This window comes from Fundulus heteroclitus, chromosome 21 (assembly GCF_011125445.2).
Source record: "Fundulus heteroclitus isolate FHET01 chromosome 21, MU-UCD_Fhet_4.1, whole genome shotgun sequence".
NCBI lineage: Eukaryota > Metazoa > Chordata > Actinopteri > Cyprinodontiformes > Fundulidae > Fundulus > Fundulus heteroclitus.
The window spans coordinates 24,441,915-24,460,173 of NC_046381.1; the positions used below are offsets into that span (position 1 = coordinate 24,441,915).

Genomic DNA, 18,259 nt, shown 5'->3' on the forward strand with positions numbered 1-18,259 from the left:
GACTGAAGATCGCTTGCATGACGTCAGCTTTTATAGAGGGAGGAAGTACCTCCTCCTGGAGCCGACGTCATTTTTGCTGGCCAGTCAGGACTGGCGTAGTGTAATAGAGCTTCTGGGGGACAGCGCTGGGGTCGTGTCCCATAGTGAGATACCTCACTCATGTTTCAGAGAACCGGGGTTAAATCCTTAACCTAAAGTTTTAATGGCAGCTGACATCCAAAAGGATTATTACCGCCATCTAGTGGTTCGCTCTATTCCTCATGTTTATATTATCACCAGTACAACCAGCTACCGTAACACCTGTTTCTGCGCGCAACAGCTCTACCGTAATAACAGTCTACACACAACATTTTCCCCCTCGGTAAAATCGGGGACATTTCCGGGGACGGCTTTAGCCGGGGTCAGGTGGTCCAAAACAGGGACAGTCCCCAGAAATCGGGGACGTCTGGTCACCCTATTACACAACATTTCCAAATTAACCATTTAACCTCTCCCTTTGGGTCTCTCTGTCCAACCTGTCGGTTCCTCATGTGAGTTCAGTCCATGTAAGTGACAGTGAAATGATTTATTTCTTGGAAAAATTTATGTTTATTTCAGATTATGTATTTTAAGTTGTTTAGTTCAAATTTTGAGGTTTATGTAAAATTATTGTATTTTATTTCTTTTGAAACTATTTGTTGAAAGTTATCGCGAGATTTGCGTATATAAGAAAGGTAGCGAGATTTGCATGAGAGAAGGAGCAGAAATCTGGGAAAGAGTAGCAGTCTCGTATTTGCTGTAGCTGTAAAGGTATTGTATTTATGTTTGTAATATTTTGTAAATTTATTGGTTATGGTGTTTTAATTACTTAATATTTAATTTAGAGTGGACAAAGAAGAATTAATCTATTAAAGACCTCCGAAGTGGCAGGCGGTCACGAGGTAACTTTGTTACAGTATGTGTCACCTGACTGTCTGTAAATGTATCCATTTCTAAAGCTTGTCTTTATTTTTGTAGTTTTCACGGCATTTATTAAAGAGCCCGTTTTGAAGGAAGCCGTGCCAGTGTTGTCACTTTGGAGCAACAGTCCACTTTGGCCATTGTTGAGAAACTAAAATTAACTGTTATATTAATCAGGCATTTGTATGGAGAATAATAAAAGGAACTCCTGGGCTCTAAACTGGGTCGCTCCTTTTAGGCAGAAAGCAGCTTGCAGGATGTGTTGAGAGCTGGTTTATGGCTGTTGAGGTCATTTGGCTTGACCCCTGATAGGACAGGTTTTAGTACTAAATCAAGATTTACTGACTGAAGAAAAGCCTCTTTGTTTTGAGAGTAGTTCACGATTGGAACCTCACGGTCTACCCCCCCCCCCCTCCCCCAAACTAACCAGGAGGGATTAGTTAGTGTGATAAAAGTATGTCTTTGCGAACCTTAGATTAGACAAAAAACTGCAATGCCTGGGAGAAGGACGTGGGTAACAATGAGCTTGTAATTTTTGTCTGTTTGGAATTCCAAACAAATTAAATATGAATATTTTAAATGTTTGCGTCTGATAATTGTTTCTCCTAAGGCTGGACAATATAGAAAAAAAGCTTATCGATAAAAAAAATTTATATTGATCGATATCAATAATTATTGAAAATATTTAAAACCATATTTTATGTGCAGCTCTGCCTGGACATTTTATGATATTGCTAAATTATGTAATTTTCATAAAGCACACAATCACAGAATTCCAACTAAATCTTTATTTAACCAACTTTTTTAACCATAACAGATTTTTTTTAAAGAAAAATAACTTAAGAGACCTGAGTTATGTTATTAAATACTGACAAAGAATAAACTAAAGTGACCAGTAAAATGACCAAAATAAATGTACCAAATAAATAAATAAAATAGCCTATCTAGGTGGGAAAAGTACACTAGTTACTTCTCAAGTTTCATAATTGAGAGGCTGACGCAGGGCTGAGGTCCGAGGTTGTGGCGTGGGAAGACGGAGACTGCAGCTCATTTTGCACTGATTCCATGCACTAGTTGCACAATTTACGGAGCACTGTTAGAGAAAAACTTTATATCGCGGAACTTTATATCGCGGATCAAGAGTGGCAAGTAATTGTTTGAAGCCAGGTTTTTCAACTGCAGACAACAGCAGCATATCCATCACTATTAAGCATGTTACTGCATGCGTGATGTCCTTATGCCGCTTGGACGCTTTTTCATTTTATCACAAAGAAGGGAGCCCAGTTTAGCTGCTATACCTACTTTGTTTTGGAAGAACTTCCAGAGGATTCCTACGAAGACAACGCGGAGCGGCGGCAGGGCTGACACAGCTCGCGCTGCTGCGGGTGTGAGCGGCTTACGTGATGAAACAAGTTGGCTTCGTTACCAGACTTTGTTTTTACCGGTTCCTTGCAAGTTTTACAAATCACTGTGGTTTATTTCTGTCAGACTGGCGAACTAGTAAAACCCCGTTTTGGGACCGTTTCCTCCTTGCTGCAACATATTCACGTGCTCTGTGTTGTGGTTTGAGAGGGCGCCGCTTTGTGACGGCATGCCTGGGTCCGCGATTACGATTGGTCGAGAGGAAGTAGTGACTGTAGCATCAACTAATATGATAGGCTGAAAGGAAGGAAGGAAAACTGTCTCTATCGAACGTTTATCGACCCTTTTTTTCCTATCGCGCCACACGTCTATCGATCAGTATATATTGTTATTGAATTATCGTCCAGCCCTAATTTCTCCTTTACTGCCAAATCTTAAACCGCGGTAAGACAGGCCTTCAGAGATAAGCAGGAGCAGGCCAGTATTAATATCCACACCATCCAAGGAAGGAGCACTGAAAAGCAGGGAAAATCGTTGGTCTGTTTAGCAGCAGGCTAGCCTACGGCTCTGCAGCTATGAGCTAACCGACAGCGTGGTTGATAGGGTTATGATAAATAACCTCTTTATCCTGGAAAGAAAACCAAACACAAACGCAAGTTTTTACTCTTCACCAAGGAAGAGGGGAGAAGAACCAGGAGCATGAGACCTGTTCTTTCACAAGCTTGAGTTCGACTGCCCCGGACTGCCTCTGCCCCCTTGTCTTTATTGTCACACATCACATGGGGTCAGGAGGATTTAATCACAGTCTTGAGTTTACAACATGGGGGTTGGAAAACAAAGAAGGGAGCAAGTTTCATTGTGGGTGATAATCAAATCACCAGCTACATGCAAAGTTGGATAATGGAGACATTCCTTATCTGGGAAAACCATTTGCTCTCCCTTATCTAAGGTTAAAAACAACAGAACCTTCCTGAAAGCAAACTCTTAAAACAAACCAAATGCCTGTAGCTTGATAAAAATAAAATGATTACATTTACATTTTTCTAACAGTGGTTGGGCAGCTTGGAGAAGCGGGGTCAGGATCGGAGGCTCATAGTTCCTCCAGACAGCCTCTGACCTGGTTGCAGTCACGATTAGAGCAGGTTTTCCTCAGTATGGGAGAGTGGGTCTTTTTGCTTGCGTTTGTTTGCGTTGCTTGGAACCGGCTCTGTCTGGAGTCCGCTGAGAAAGCAAAACAAAGCTGGCATAGACGTTCCTCCCGATGCCCGGGAGGAACTGAGTTTCAGAGAGTTTCAGAGTGATGCTGATAGTAGCCTACCTGTTTTTTGGGTGATGCCATGCACACCTCTTCTTTATTTTTCCAACTTTGCGCAGACTTCTTATTTAGAGCTGAATGTCATGGCCTCTCTACCACCATCAGAGACTTTGCTGTTACTGTGGGATGCAGAGGAAAACCAAGTAAACGGGATTGTAGATATGGCATGCTTGTTGTAGCAACATGAGGAGGAAATATTGGCAAAAGACGTGGGGTGCACACATCGCGTGAATTGCACGATTCCATTGTTGTGCATACAGTGCTTTTTCTTTATACAACAAAACTCAAGTGCGAGCTGCCAGAATTGACAAAGACTCCTGGATAGGTATCAAAAGCTTTCTGAGCGAAAAATTTGCTTCTGTTTTTCTCATAGACCCGTCCTGAAAAGGGCATGCATATAATGTAGTTTTGTTGTTTTTCTGTTGGATTGAGAAAGCAGTAAAGTTAAGCCATAAGTCATTAGCGTCAAAGTTACAAAATGCTTATATCTGTACTGTTGTAGAATATGACTTGTAAAGCCAGACAACTATATGTGACCATGCCACAGCTGAAAAAATATATATTCGTTTTGATTAACCATGTAATTTGTTTTAAAGGAAATATAACAGGCATGTAGCTTTCCAGCTCTTTTTGTACCTATGTTGTCATGAATTGATGCCGGTTTTTCATCCCTCCAGCACCCAGTTCACTTGACAACACCATAGTTGAGGAGATCCTCCATCCATGCAACCCTAATCCATGTCCAAGCAACCACTTATGCCAGGTCAACAGAAAGGGATGCCTTGATGAGATCAACTGCCAGGCATATCGTTGTGTGCCAGGTAGGTTGAACTCCTGCTGAGTTTACTGGCTAAGGCTGAGTTCCACATCTGAGATCTTAGTCTGTTTTCAGGTTGTAAAATGGGTGAGGCTTCCGAATTTCTGGTGCAGCAGGACGCTCTTATCCAAGTCCCAACAGGTGACGGCACTGCTGGTTGCCACGAGATGTGCAGCTGTGGCCCAAGTGGCCGACTGGAGAACTGTGTGGAGATCCCCTGTATGGAAATGGAAAAGGGCTGCATAGTAGAGGGGCAACGAAAGAGTGAGAGATGTCTTTATTCACTATACAAGTGCATCCAAAAGGCTTAAAACAATGGTTTAAATTGATTTAATACAAGTTACTTTCAATCAATGATTGTCTTTGGGGCTTTAACAAAGCTAAATAAAAACTAAACATTCTGTCGTTAGGTGTAAGCCCATTTTGTGTTACTTCTTCCACTTTGTTGTAAGAGACTCTTGTCCATGATTTTGAGTCACATGGTTGGAATGTTTTCCTGCAAAATAAAGACAAGTGTTAGAATGGCCCAGTCAAAGTCCAGACCTAAGCCTAATCGAGATCCGTGGCAAGATCTGAAAACTGCTGTTCACAAATGCGCTCCATCCAATCTGACTGAGCCTGAGCTGTTTTGCATAGAAGAATGGGCAAAATTTTCAGTCACTAGATGTGCAAAGCTGGTAGAGGCCTATCGGGTGACAAATGAAAATGATTTTGATTAATTTTACTGTAAATTTCTTACTTATTGCTGTTTAAAGGAACAATGAATAAAACATTTATTGCATGTGCATTTCTCAGTGGCAGGCTGTTATAAGTTGTGTATATATTGCTCCGATTTGAAACACTGCGTGTCATTATCACTTCCGGCTGCGCTCTAGGGCAGCGGCTAGGCATACAGCTCCGACCACTGGTAGACATTTTTCATAAAAAATGCCGCCAAACTGGCTAGAAATTATTCATCTATCCAGCCGATCGGTACATGACCACCAGCGCCTGCTGGAGTTACGGCCATGTAGTGTTTTTGAACTCGTAACCACTACAACGCTCGATTGTTTACGCGGCTTCGGAGTCCTCCTGGAACGAGTCCCAGAGGCCTACGGTGCAGCGGACTCGCCGAGCAGCTCACACCGGAGTAGGGCCAAGCGAAAGCGATGCAGCCAGCTGAAGAAACACGGCTGTCGCGGGGGTTTAGCAGCCAAGCTAAAGGCTAACCCCTTCAGATCGCTGCTCCCATCCATCCTTCTCTCCAATGTCCGCTCACTGGATAACAAAATTGACGGTCTACAACTCGAACTCTCTGCAAAGAGGGAGTTTAGAGAATGCTGCGCTCTGATCCTGACGGAGACATGGCTTAACTCATCAATCTCAGACCATGCCGTTAGCCTGGAGGGGCTAGCTACTTTCCGCGCCGAGAGAAACAAAGAACTGAGCGGTAAGACCCGTGGAGGCGGACTCTGCGTTTACATCAATAACAACCGGTGTAAAAATGCTAGAATAGTCACAAGTTTTTGCTCTCCGGACATCAAGACCCTGATTGTTAGCTGCAGACCATTTTACTTGCCTAGAGAGTTTACTGTTGTTATCATCACAGCGGTTTACGTGCCTCCCAGCGCTAATACAAAAGAGGCTATGAGTGTTCTCTATATGACTATCTCTGAGCTGCAATCTGCACACACAGAGGGTGTTTTCATCATTGCTGGGGATTTTAACCAGGCAAATATGAAAACTGTTCTCCCTCAGTTCTACCAACACGTGGATTTTGCAACTCGGGGCGAGAACACTCTAGACTTAGTTTACACAAATGTTTTAATGCGCATTCAGGGCAGCCCCCCGCCCCCACCTCGGCTCTTCAGACCACATCTCTGTGATGCTAGTCCCTGCATACAGGCCCCTGCTGATCAGAGCTAAACCTACAGTGAGGCAGGTGAGAGTGTGGACTGAGGGAGCCATGGAGGCAGTCCAGGACTGTTTTGAGTGCTCTGACTGGGACATGTTCAAATCTGCAGCAACATATGACAACAAGATCAACGTTGATGAGTACGCCATGACTGTGTCAGCCTACATTAACAAATGCATTGAGGACGTCAGCACCACAAAGACCATCATCACTCAAGCCAACCAACAATTGGCTCGGGTAAGACCTCCTCAGGATTACTGAGGAGGTCCGTCAAGCGCTAAAAGCACGGAACTCAGCCTTCAAGTCTAGTGACAAGGAGGCACTGAGGACAGCGAGAGCCAACTTGAACCGTGCCATCAGGTTACCGAAGCGGAACCACACTAAGAAAATCCAGGAGCTTTTCCATGACACCAGCAACACCAGGAGCTTGTCGAAAGGTATGCTGACTTCCTAAATGGACTAAATAACTTCTTTGGGAGGTTTGAGGCACTAAACAACACTCCAGCAGTGAAGGCTGTTCCCCATCAGGTAGAGGAGGTGCTCCGCCTTGACACCGCCGACGTATGGAAGACTTTGAGGAGAGTAAACCCGCAGAAGGCTCCACGTCCCGACAACATACCTGGGCGGGTGCTCAAGGAGTGTGCAGGTCAGCTGGCTGGTGTTCTCACAGACATTTTTAACACCTCGCTGGACCAAGCCACAGTACCAGCAAGCTTTAAGTCGGCCTCCATCATTTCGGTGCCAAAGAAACCTCAAGCCACCTGCTTCAATGACCACCGGCCTGTTGCACTGACTCCAATCATGATAAAGTGCTTTGAAAGGCTGGTGAAACAACACATCGTTTCCAGTCTCCCCCCAACACTCGACCCATTCCAGTTTGCCTACCGGCGGAACCGCTCCACTGAGGACGCCATCTCCTCCGCTCTTCACCTGACCCTGACACACCTGGAGGAGAAGAACACGCACGTACGGATGCTGTTCCTGGACTTCAGTTTAGCGTTCAACACCATCATCCCACAGCACCTGGTGGGAAAACTGAAACATCTGGGCTTCAGCACACCCCTTCGCAACTGGCTGCTAGACTTCCTCACCAACAGACCTCAGTCAGTCTGGGTCGGACAGAACACCTCTGATGTCATCACCCTCAGCACAGGCTGAGTCCTGAGCCCCCTGCTGTTCACTCTGTTGACACACAACTGCGTCCCCAGGTTCACCACCACATCGTGAAGTTTGCAGACGACACAACGGTGGTGGGCCTGATCAGAGACGACAACGACTAGGACTACAGAGAGGAGTTTGAGCAGTTGGTGGGCTGGTGCAGAGACAATAGCCCGATCCTGAACGTGGAGAAGACGAAGGAGATCATCGTCAACATCAGGAAGAACCGGCCGCACCACGCTCCACTGCTCATCAACAGCTCAGCTGTGAAGGTGGTCAGCAGCACCAAGTTCCTGGGGGTGCACATCACAGACAACCTCACCTGGTCTGTGAACACCACGTCACTGGTGAAGAGGGCACAGAAACAGCTGTACTTCCTGCAGAGGATGAGGAGAGCCCACCTGCCCCCGCCCATCCTCACGACTTTCTACAGAAGCACCATAGAGAGCATTCTGACCAGCTGTCTCTCTGTGTGGTGTGGAGGCTGCAGTGCTTCCGACTAGAAGAACGTGAGCAGAGTGGTGAGGACAGCAGAAGGGATCATCGGGGCTCCTCTTCCCTCTATTTAGGACATTTCATCTCAGCACTGCGTGTCCCGAGCCCGTAACATCATCAGGGACCCCTCACACCCCCACCATGGACTGTTCTCCCTGGTGCCTTCTCGGAAGAGGTTCCGCAGCATCCGCTGCAGGTCAACCAGGTTCTGCAAAAGCTTTTTCCCTCTTGCCATCAGACTGTTGAACTGCTGAACTATAAACTGGATTCTGCACCACATTCGCATATTTGCACAGTTGCCATCAGACTGTTGAACTGCTGAACTATAAACTGGACTCTGCACCACATTCGCACATTCACATATTTGCATCACTGCATCTCTATCTAGCATTACAAATGCTGCTGAACTCTTAGTTTCTTAATGCATTCATGCACAAATGCCCTTTGCACAATCAGTTCTGCACATACAAATGGTTTTAAAAATACTCACCTGTACACTATGATCGCACACTATCTCTTTCTCCTGCATTGTTTACATTTCAATTGTTTACTTTTAAATCACTGCTGCACCTTATACTGTAATATACTGTAATTTACTGTAATTTACAAGCTGTATGCAACAAAATTTCATTCTGTACGCACTCTGTGTCATGGTTTTTAGGTGCTTATCCCACATGCAGACCACACTCGGGAGACAAAGAGCAGTTCAGGACTTTTATTAAAGGACACTCGGGTTTTAAATTTAGCAGAGCGGGAACACGCTGGCGCTGGGACGAGCTTGTGCGATCTGTGAGGAAAGGCAGAGGGTTAACTACGTAGGCGGTGAACGATATTTGGGGATCGTGGGTGAGACGCTTACCACCGGGCTCCGCAACCTATCTGGGGGGAGTGGAGAGACAGACTGGTTCAGCTTGGGACCTCACAGGCAGGCAGCTGGTGACAGAGACCGGTGAGCGGGCAGTTGGAATCCGTGGGAGGGGCCCGAGCAGCGGCGTGGTAGATGGTGGAGGACTGGAGGAACCAGAGACTTAACAACGCAGCCGAGGAGATGGGATCCGTGAGAGAAAGGCACTGAGGGATTGACCCTGGACGTCAGCGTAAGAGTGGGCGCTCCAAGCGCGGACAGGACGAGAGGCGATCTAGGAAACACAGAAGGCGAGAATTAGCGCAGGGATAGTTTAGCTGTCTGGAGACAGTGGCCACTGAGGCATACCACATCTAGGTTAACACTCTGGCATCCAGCAGTCGTCCGAATGCCGCTTTTATGCTCAGCCCCAAACAGCTGAACAAGCTGCCGGTGTGTGGGCCCCACCCACCTGTCAACCGCAGTCACCTGTGAAGGGAGCAGAAGAAGCAGCGCCGGCAGAAACTGCACAGTGCTACCTGCTGAATGCTGACACCACCCCCCCCCCCCTCAACGGTCGCCACCCGGCGACGTTGCGAAGGGCGACTAGGTGACAGGCTTTCGAGAAGCGATTGACTATAGTTAAGATAGTCGTCATTCCCTGGGAAGGTGGTAGCCCTGTAACTAAAGGCCCATTTACACTACACCTAAAAACCGAGCCATGCCGAGACCGGTCCGAGCTTGGTCCAGTTAACTGAGATAAATGCAGCCGTTTACACACACAGGAGTTATCTCGGTTATGGTGCCTTGGTTGCTCCTCGCCTCCTAGTGGCGATCTGCGTTACTACCGCTCTCTGGGATTGAAGGCGGGACCGAGCAAATCAAAATGGCGGCACCCGTCACATTCAGGATGTTATTGTTATGGGCCTTTCAGACAGGCTGCGACGACCGCACTGCTGCGCTGTGAAACCCATTCTTTTCAATGGCTTGCGCCGCGCCAGGGCGGTTTATCGCTGCGTCGAGCAAAGCGCAAGCACAGCGCAGCGCAGCGCGCCGCGCCGTGACGAATGTACGCGTTGCCATAGAAACCGCAAATGCGCTGCGCTGAACCCCGCGGCCAGCAAATCGCTTCCTGTCTGAAAGGCCCTTTTTAGACAGATTCGGCTTTTGGGACGTGGATAAGACAAATGAATGTCTAATAAGGATTTACAGACGCGGGAAACAACAACAGACGCTGAGGTTCATAAGCAGAATCATCTCTGGAAACCGTGTGGCACGGTAAGGAAGCTAGTATTATTATGAATGTCTGAAATTTGTCTGATTGGAGCGTGAATCGGGACGTGCAGCCAGACACGCCGGAAAACCCGCTGACAGTCAGCTGACTGTAAGGGCATGACGCGGTCTGCTCATGCGCTCCTCCTTATCAGGGAACCGGGATAAAAAAAACCAGTCCGAGACCTGCTGATGAACTGGTCTGCAGTTAGCGCGGTCTGGTTCAGTCTGCTGACCATTTACACACAAGAGTTATCTCGGTTACCGAGCTCGGACTGGTCTCGGCTCGGTTAAAAAAGTGTAATGTAAACGGGCCTAAAGTCCAAAGCTATATGGGACCAGGGGCGCATAGGGATGGGGAGGGGCCGTAGGAGGCCTGATGGAGGTCTATTAGAGTGTTTGTTTTGGGCGCAGACTGGGCAGGCAAGGACATACCTCCGGACGTCCTTAGCCATGGATGGCCACCAGAAACGCCTGGAGATGTGGGAAAGGGTTCTTTGAATGCCCGGATGAGCAGAGAGCTTGGAAGAATGACACCAGTGGATGACCTGAGAGCGTGCTGCGCGGGGAACAAAGGTTCTATTGAGGGGGCCGTCCCCCGGATCCGGTTCCTCTCTTTGTGCCCGAGATATTAGATCCTCAATCTCCCAACGTAAGGCACCGAAGGTGCAGGTGGATGGGAGGATGGGAGCTGGTTCAGGGTCCGAGTCCTGTGGTGCATGAAGGCGAGAGAGAGAATCGGGCTTTTGGTTCTTGGAGCCTGGTCGGTGAGTAATGGAGAGGTTAAAACAAGAGAAAAACAGGGACCAACGGGCTTGTCGGGGGTTTAGTCGTTTGGCTGACTGCAGGTATGCCAGGTTTTTATGATCTGTCCAGATGATGATGGGCTGCCGGACCCCTCTAACAAGTGGCGCCATTCTTCTAGGGCAAGTTTTATGGCTAGAAGTTCACGATCTCCCACATCATAATTGCGTTCGGCGGGGGTTAAGCGCCGGGAAAAGAAAGCACAGGGGTGGAGCTTTTGGTCATTGTCTGCATGTTGAGAGAGGATGGCGCCTACCCCGGTGTCAGAGGCATCGATCTCTAGCGTGAATTGTTTGAATGGATCGGGGTGCACGAGTATGGGTGCCTGGGAAAACCTTTTCTTTAACTCCTCGAACGCAGCGTTGGCGTCTGAGTTCCAGGTGAAATGGGACTTAGGTGAAGTTAATGCATGCAGGGGGGCAGCGATCTGACTATAGGCCCTAATGAAACGGCGATAAAAGTTTGCGAATCCGAGAAAGCGCTGAAGCTGCTTTCGCGTCTCAGGCACAGGCCAGTTAAGGACGGCTTTGATCTTGTCCGGATCCGATCGTACCCGCCCCGCCTCCAAGATCAGACCCAGGAAGGTTACGGAGGGCTTATGGAACTCGCATTTTTCGGCCTTGACAAAAACGCGGTTCTCTAGTAGCTGCTGTAGGACCAGTCGTACATGTCAAAGGTGTTCAGAAAGGTCTCGGGAATAAATTAAAATATCATCCAGGTAAACGAAGACAAACACATTGAGAAAGTCCCGGAGGACGTCGTTCACTAAAGCCTGGAAGACAGAAGGGGCGTTGCACAGTCCGAAGGGCATAACTAAATATTCAAAGTGGCCCAAGGGGGTCTTGAAAGCCATCTTCCACTCATCCCCCCGGCGGATACGGATCAGGTGATAAGCGTTGCGCAAGTCTAATTTAGTGAAGATAGTGGCATTCTGAACAGACTCGAGCGCGGAGGCAAGAAGAGGGAGCGGATACTTATTCTTCACTGTAATTTGATTAAGGCCCTGATAATCAATACATGGGCGGAGGAACCCGTCTTTCTTTCCCACAAAGAAAAAGTCGGCTCCCAGCGAGAAGGAGGAGGGATGGATCAAACCAGAAGCGAGGGACTCACTAATGTATTTTTCTAGGGCCTGTCGTTCGGCCCGGGAAATATTATAAAGACGGCTCGTTGGTAGTGGAGCACCGGGCAGCAGGTTGATCGCGCAGTCATAAGGGCGGTGTGGTGGTAACGATCCGGCCAAGCTTTTGCTAAAAACCTGCTTTAGGTCATGATATTGCTCAGGAACCAAACTTAAATCCACTGCGTCTTCACTCTTAGCGGCTGTCCCTCTCGGCGGATAAGACGTGACAGCAGAGTTTAAACAGCGGGAGTGACAGGCGGAAGACCAGGACTCGACCCGCCGGTCAGTCCAATTTAGGTGGGGATTGTGCTCCTGTAACCAAGGAAACCCAATGACCAGAGGAGCATGTTTAACGGGAAAAACATAAAAAGAAATCCGCTCGCGATGATTTCCGGAAATTATCACCTCCAGGGGTTTAGTTTTGTGTGTAATATGAGGGAGCCCTCCCCCATTCAGGACAGAAACCTGGAGGGTAGCGGGCAGCAGCACCGTCTCGATTCCGGCCCGCAGGACCAGGGACTGATCGATTAGATTGAAATCGCAGCCAGAATCAACAAGGGCAGAAAGGTTTAAATAATCATGAGCCATTAGGACAATCGCTCGAAGGCATAAACGAGGAAACGTGGAATTAGGTTGTGATGTGGGGGGCGAAAGCTCATCTGGGTCCGCCGATTTACCCACTAAAGCCGACGGACCTGATCTTTTGGTCTCTCAGGGCAATTTCTAATAAAGTGCTCAGGTGAAGCGCAATAAATGCACAATCTAACCTCCATACGCTGTTGCCTCTCCTCCGGAGTAAGACGAACCCTGCCAATCTGCATGGGCTCCGGGGGAGGGAGAGGAGCAGCAGCGGGCGGTTTAGGTGCTGCACGCTCGATGGGAACGAGCCCAGTAAGGCGAAGAGGTCTGTCCGTCCGACCCCGGGTCCTAGTTCTTAAACGATCATCTAGCCGAATAGCAAGGGCGATTAGGTTGTTTAACGAGTCAGGTTCCTCTAAGCGCGCTAATTCATCCTTAAGGGGCTCATCAAGAGCCTGGAAAAACATGGCTATGAGAGCGCGCTGCTCCCAGCCTGCGGCAGCCGCCAGAGTACGAAGCTCAATAGCGAAGTCAGATACTCGATGACCGCGCTGCCTGACTGCTAGCAACGAACGGGACTGCTGTGCCGGATCGGACTCGGTCGAAAAGACCATTTTGAACTCCTTTAAGAAATCGTTGAAGGAGCAACCAAACGATTGACAGTCGGGAAACCGGGCCTCAGCCCACTTTAAGGCTTTCCCGGACAAAAGACGTAGGACGTAGGAAATCTTTGCATCATCTAAGGCGTATGTGCGAGGCGATCGGCTGAAAACCAAAGAACACTGAAATAAAAAACCACCACACTCTCCGCTGTCACCGGAAAACTTCTCCGGGCTGGGAGAAGAGGTTTCATTGACAGGAGGGAGGGGCTCAGTGGGAGCGGGGGCGGGGCTGGGTGGCGCTGCAGAGAGATTCTGCCGGAGGGCATGCACCGCGTCAGCCAGCTGACTGATCTTACCTGACAGCCCCTGCAGCTGATGCTGCGTAGATTGAACGGCTGCCCCGAGTGACTGAAGCTGCTCTTGGTGGGAGGAAAGTGTCTGCCCGAGCGGGTCCGCTGAGTCTTGTTGGCCACAGTGTTGGTCTGTCATGGTTTTTAGGTGCTTAGCCCACATGCAGACCACACTCGGGAGACAAAGAGCAGTTCAGGACTTTTATTAAAGGACACTCGGGTTTTAAATTTAGCAGAGCGGGAACACGCTGGCGCTGGGACGAGCTCGTGCGATCTGTGAGGAAAGGCAGAGGGTTAACTACGTAGGCGGTGAACGATATTTGGGGATCGTGGGTGAGACGCTTACCACCGGGCTCCGCAATCTATCTGGGGGGAGTGGAGAGACAGACTGGTTCAGCTTGGGACCTCACAGGCAGGCAGCTGGTGACAGAGACCGGTGAGCGGGCAGTTGGAATCCGTGGGAGGGGCCCGAGCAGCGGCGCGGTAGATGGTGGAGGACTGGAGGAACCAGAGTGTGATGGACCGAGCAGCAAGGACAGTCAGGCACTGGTATATTTTCAAAACAGGGTTCTTTTATTTAACCCAAAAAGGATAAAATGTACAAAAATGGATCCAGAAAAGAGGTCAAAGGAACAAACTACTCAAAATAACTAATAACAGAACTAACTCAAACGAACTGACCTCCCTCAATAGGACAAAGAGGAACTTAAATAGTGGCTGAGCAGTCCACAAAAGAAACACATGGGGTAAAACATACACAAACCTAATTAAACCAAATGAAGCAAAACCCCCATTTCCCCCCATAGAGTGATTTGGTATGGTCCAAATCAGCTCAGCCCCTTGGCCACCTGCTGGTTCCTCAGCCAAGGGACTAGAGCAACTGAAAACTCAAACAATCATAACAAAACGGGGTAAAGCAAAATGTGCACACTAATTTTGAAATACAGTGTCATGATGATAAATAAATTCCAAATAATGAAATGGCTCTGTAAATGAAGCCCTATATGAAAAAGAAACTAAGTTACATAAATGGTATTTTTACCACATCTGTGTGGCTGTAAATGCAGCCATCACACAGAGACTTAACAACGCAGCCGAGGAGATGGGATCCGTGAAAGAAAGGCACTGAGGGATTGACCCTGGACGTCAGCGTAAGAGTGGGCGCTCCAAGCGCGGACAGGACGAGAGGCGATCTAGGAGACACAGAAGGCGAGAATTAGCGCAGGGATAGTTTAGCTGTCTGGAGACGGTGGCCACTGAGGCATACCACATCTAGGTTAACACTCTGGCATCCAGCAGTCGTCCGAATGCCGCTTTTATGCTCAGCCCCAAACAGCTGAACAAGCTGCCGGTGTGTGGGCCCCGCCCACCTGTCAACCGCAGTCACCTGTGAAGGGAGCAGAAGAAGCAGCGCCGGCAGAAACTGCACGGTGCTACCTGCTGAATGCTGACACTCTGTGCATACAAAATGACAAATAAAGTTGTCTAAGTCTAAGTAATGCTCCTTTAAAGTGTGTCTTTGAATCTCTTGTCATTTGATATATGTATTAACTATGATGCCCTGATGTTTAGGCATATATGTTTTCCAAAACTTTAAACACTTAAATGCTTTTTGGAATAACAAAGTTTTATATATATATATATATATATATATATATATATATATACGTTATATAACCTATATATAAAGTTATATATTTTATTTATTTTTCCTGTGTTGCTTTGCTGTATTTTACTATCAGACCATGGCACAACTTTCAGGACTGACTGCAACACGTGTTCCTGCTTCGCTGGAGAAACCATGTGCTCTACCAGAAAATGTCCCACAGAAAATGACCACTGGCTATTTACTGGTTAGTTTCTTTACTGATTTAATTTGGGTTGGGTGATTTTAGATGACAATGACTAACAAGAAGGTGGTCAAATAAGCAAGTCATTTTCCACTGGCTCGTTTGTTTTCTTCATCTGTCAGTATTTACTTCCTCTCTCCTTTTGTCTCTTCCTCAGATCTTCCCTGTAAATGTCCATATCGCTTCATCCCAGTGTGTGCCTCCAATGGGCGGACCTATCCCAGTGGATGTGTGGCCCGCTGTATGGACCAAAAATATGTCTTTGGCCACTGCCGTTTTAGTAACCCTTGCGCTGGTATAGCCTGCCCGAGAAACCAGAGGTGGGTTCACTTAACAATCAGAACAGAATCTGCTAAAACAAAGCCCAAATTCATTAACATGAAGTAAAACTCCTCCATTTTCAAACCCTCCTCTCCCCCGCTCCTCTCTTGGATACCAGCTTGGTTGTTCTTTCAAATGGCTTAGTTTTTTTTAAGTGGGCCAAGTGATCCCATTTCATTCACAAATCTTCATGTATCCCCAGGCCGCTCTCTTCAGCATCCTCATTCTACAAACATATGCTCTGACCCCTCCACTTTGAAAGCTTTCATGCCTCGATAGAAATTTTGATCTGAGATAACTCAGACTTGGATATTTATTAGAAAAACTTGAAATGAGGTTTCATCATAAGCAGACCTGCTCACCACCAGGAGGGAGACATTTGACAGTTTATTTCATAGAAGTAGAATTTCAACACATTTTTAATATAACTTTATGAGGGCAATTTTAGGTGAGTTTCTTCCATTTATCCAGTATCGGGTCTCCTATAACCTTCAATGCTCCAGTTCATTTCTTGGCAAACACCAGAGTTGGGGGTCTACCCGGGGGTCTCATTCCAGTGGCAAGTCGCTGGACCACCTGCAACCAGAGGCAGCGAGGGGGCATCCTAACCATTGCAAGTCCACTTGTAGTGTGAGGACTGAGGTTGGAGTACAAAATTGTAGTTTAAATTTACAAAAGTTAGGCAAACAAAGAAACTAGCAAAAACTAATGCAATCTTCTCCATTTCTACACCTTTATTTTCAAATTCCAGATGCAGAAGGGATCAAAGATATAAGGAAACATACAGGGGTTGGACAATGAAACTGAAACACCTCTCATTTTAGTGTGTGAGGTTTCATGGCTAAATTGGACCAGCCTGGTGGCCAATCTTCATTAATTGCACATTGAACCAATAAGAGCAGAGTGTGAAGATCCAATTAGCAGGGTGAGAGCACAGTTTTGCTCAAAATATTGCAATGCACACAACATTATGGGTGACATACCAGAGTTCAAAAGAGGACAAATTGTTGGTGCACGTCTTGCTGGCGCATCTGTGACCAAGACAGCAAGTCTTTGTGATGTATCAAGGGTAATGTCAACATACCATGAAGAAGGACGAACCACATTCAACAGGATTAACTGTGGACGCTAGAGGAAGCTGTCTGAAAGGGATGTTCGGGTGCTAACCCGGGTTGTATCCAAAAATCATAAAACCACGGCTCCCCAAATCACGGCAGAATTAAATGTGCACCTCAACTTTCCTGTTTCCACCAAAACTGTCCGTCGGGTGCTCCACAGGGTCAATATCCACGGCCGGGCTGCTATAGCCAAACATTTGGTCACTCGTGCCAATGCCAAACGTCGGTTTCAATCGTGTAAGGAGCGCAAATCTTGGGCTGTGGACAATTTGAAACATGTATTGTTCTCTGATGAGTCCACCTTTACTGTTCTCCCCACATCCGGGAGAGTTACGGTGTGGAGAAGCCCCAAAGAAACGTACCACCCACACTGTTGCATGCCCAGAGTGAAGCATTGGGGTGGATCAGTAATGGTTTGGGCTTCCGTTTCATGGAATTCCCTTTGCCCCATACATGTGCTAGATGGGAGCGTCACTGCCAAAGACTACCGAACCATTCTGGAGGACCATGTGCATCCAATGGTTCAAACATTGTATCCTGAAGGAGGTGCCGTGTATCAGGATGACAAGGCACCAATACACACAGCAAGACTGGTGAAAGATTGGTTTGAAGAACATGAAAGTGAAATTGAACATCTCCCATGGCCTACACAGTCACCAGATCTATTTTTTTAATTTATTTAACCTTTATTTAACCAGGAAGTCCCTTGAGATTAAGATCTCTTTTTCGAGGGAGACCTGGCCAAGACGGCACACCAGTTAAAATACAAACAGAAGTACAACATAGATAAAATCTCACATAGAGGAAAAGACAGTTCACATAGGGCAGTTACATTTTTCAATTACATGACATTTTAACATGGCTTTAAATTCATTCAATGGGATTAGATCATTTAAATGGAGCAAGTTTTGTAAATTATTCCAAGACCATGGAGCAAAGTAAGAGAAGGATTTCTTCCCCAGCTCAGTAAAAACCATTGGAACCTGGTAAGAGCGCCACCTGGTGGAACGGAGATGAAAGTGACTGGAATTTAGCTTAAGGAGATTACATAAATATGCCGGCAGTTTACCCATCATGGCCTTGTATTAAAAAAATATATAAATGAAGTTGTCTACGTAGACTTAGTGATGGCCAACCTACCAGTTCATACAGCGTACAATGATGAGTACGGGAATAAGAATTAGTTAAGAAGCGCAGGTGGAGAGTACTAGAGGCAGCATGCATGTAGACAACATCACCATAGTCTAAAACACTTAAAAAGGTAGCCTGCACAAGTGTTGTTCTGGCTGACATGTTAAAATAGGTTTTATTTCTAAAATAAAATCCCAGCCGTAGTTTCATCTTTTTTACAAGTTTCTCAACATGAACTTTGAAAGAAAGTTTGTTGTCCAGCCAAAAACCTAAATACTTATATGA

The 18,259-nt window shown here is 47.0% G+C and overlaps 1 protein-coding gene and 1 long non-coding RNA gene across 3 annotated transcripts in view; one reads left to right on the top strand and one right to left on the bottom strand.

Moving 5' to 3' along the window:
- The window catches only part of reck (reversion-inducing-cysteine-rich protein with kazal motifs), a 187,806-nt gene that overhangs the window by 122,547 nt on the left and 47,000 nt on the right, over nt 1-18,259 (top strand). For both annotated transcript variants that reach the window (XM_036125404.1, XM_036125403.1), the window contains exons 13-16: nt 4,294-4,437; nt 4,509-4,697; nt 15,297-15,407; nt 15,562-15,724. In XM_036125404.1, coding sequence (XP_035981297.1) covers nt 4,294-4,437; nt 4,509-4,697; nt 15,297-15,407; nt 15,562-15,724 — 607 coding nt within the window. The remainder of the gene's footprint in view (nt 1-4,293; nt 4,438-4,508; nt 4,698-15,296; nt 15,408-15,561; nt 15,725-18,259) is intronic.
- On the bottom strand, nt 3,000-4,342 carry LOC118556883. The gene is made up of 3 exons (XR_004927448.1): nt 4,253-4,342; nt 3,620-3,735; nt 3,000-3,522 (listed from the first exon to the last, which is right to left on the bottom strand). It is a non-coding gene; the product is annotated as an uncharacterized LOC118556883 (long non-coding RNA).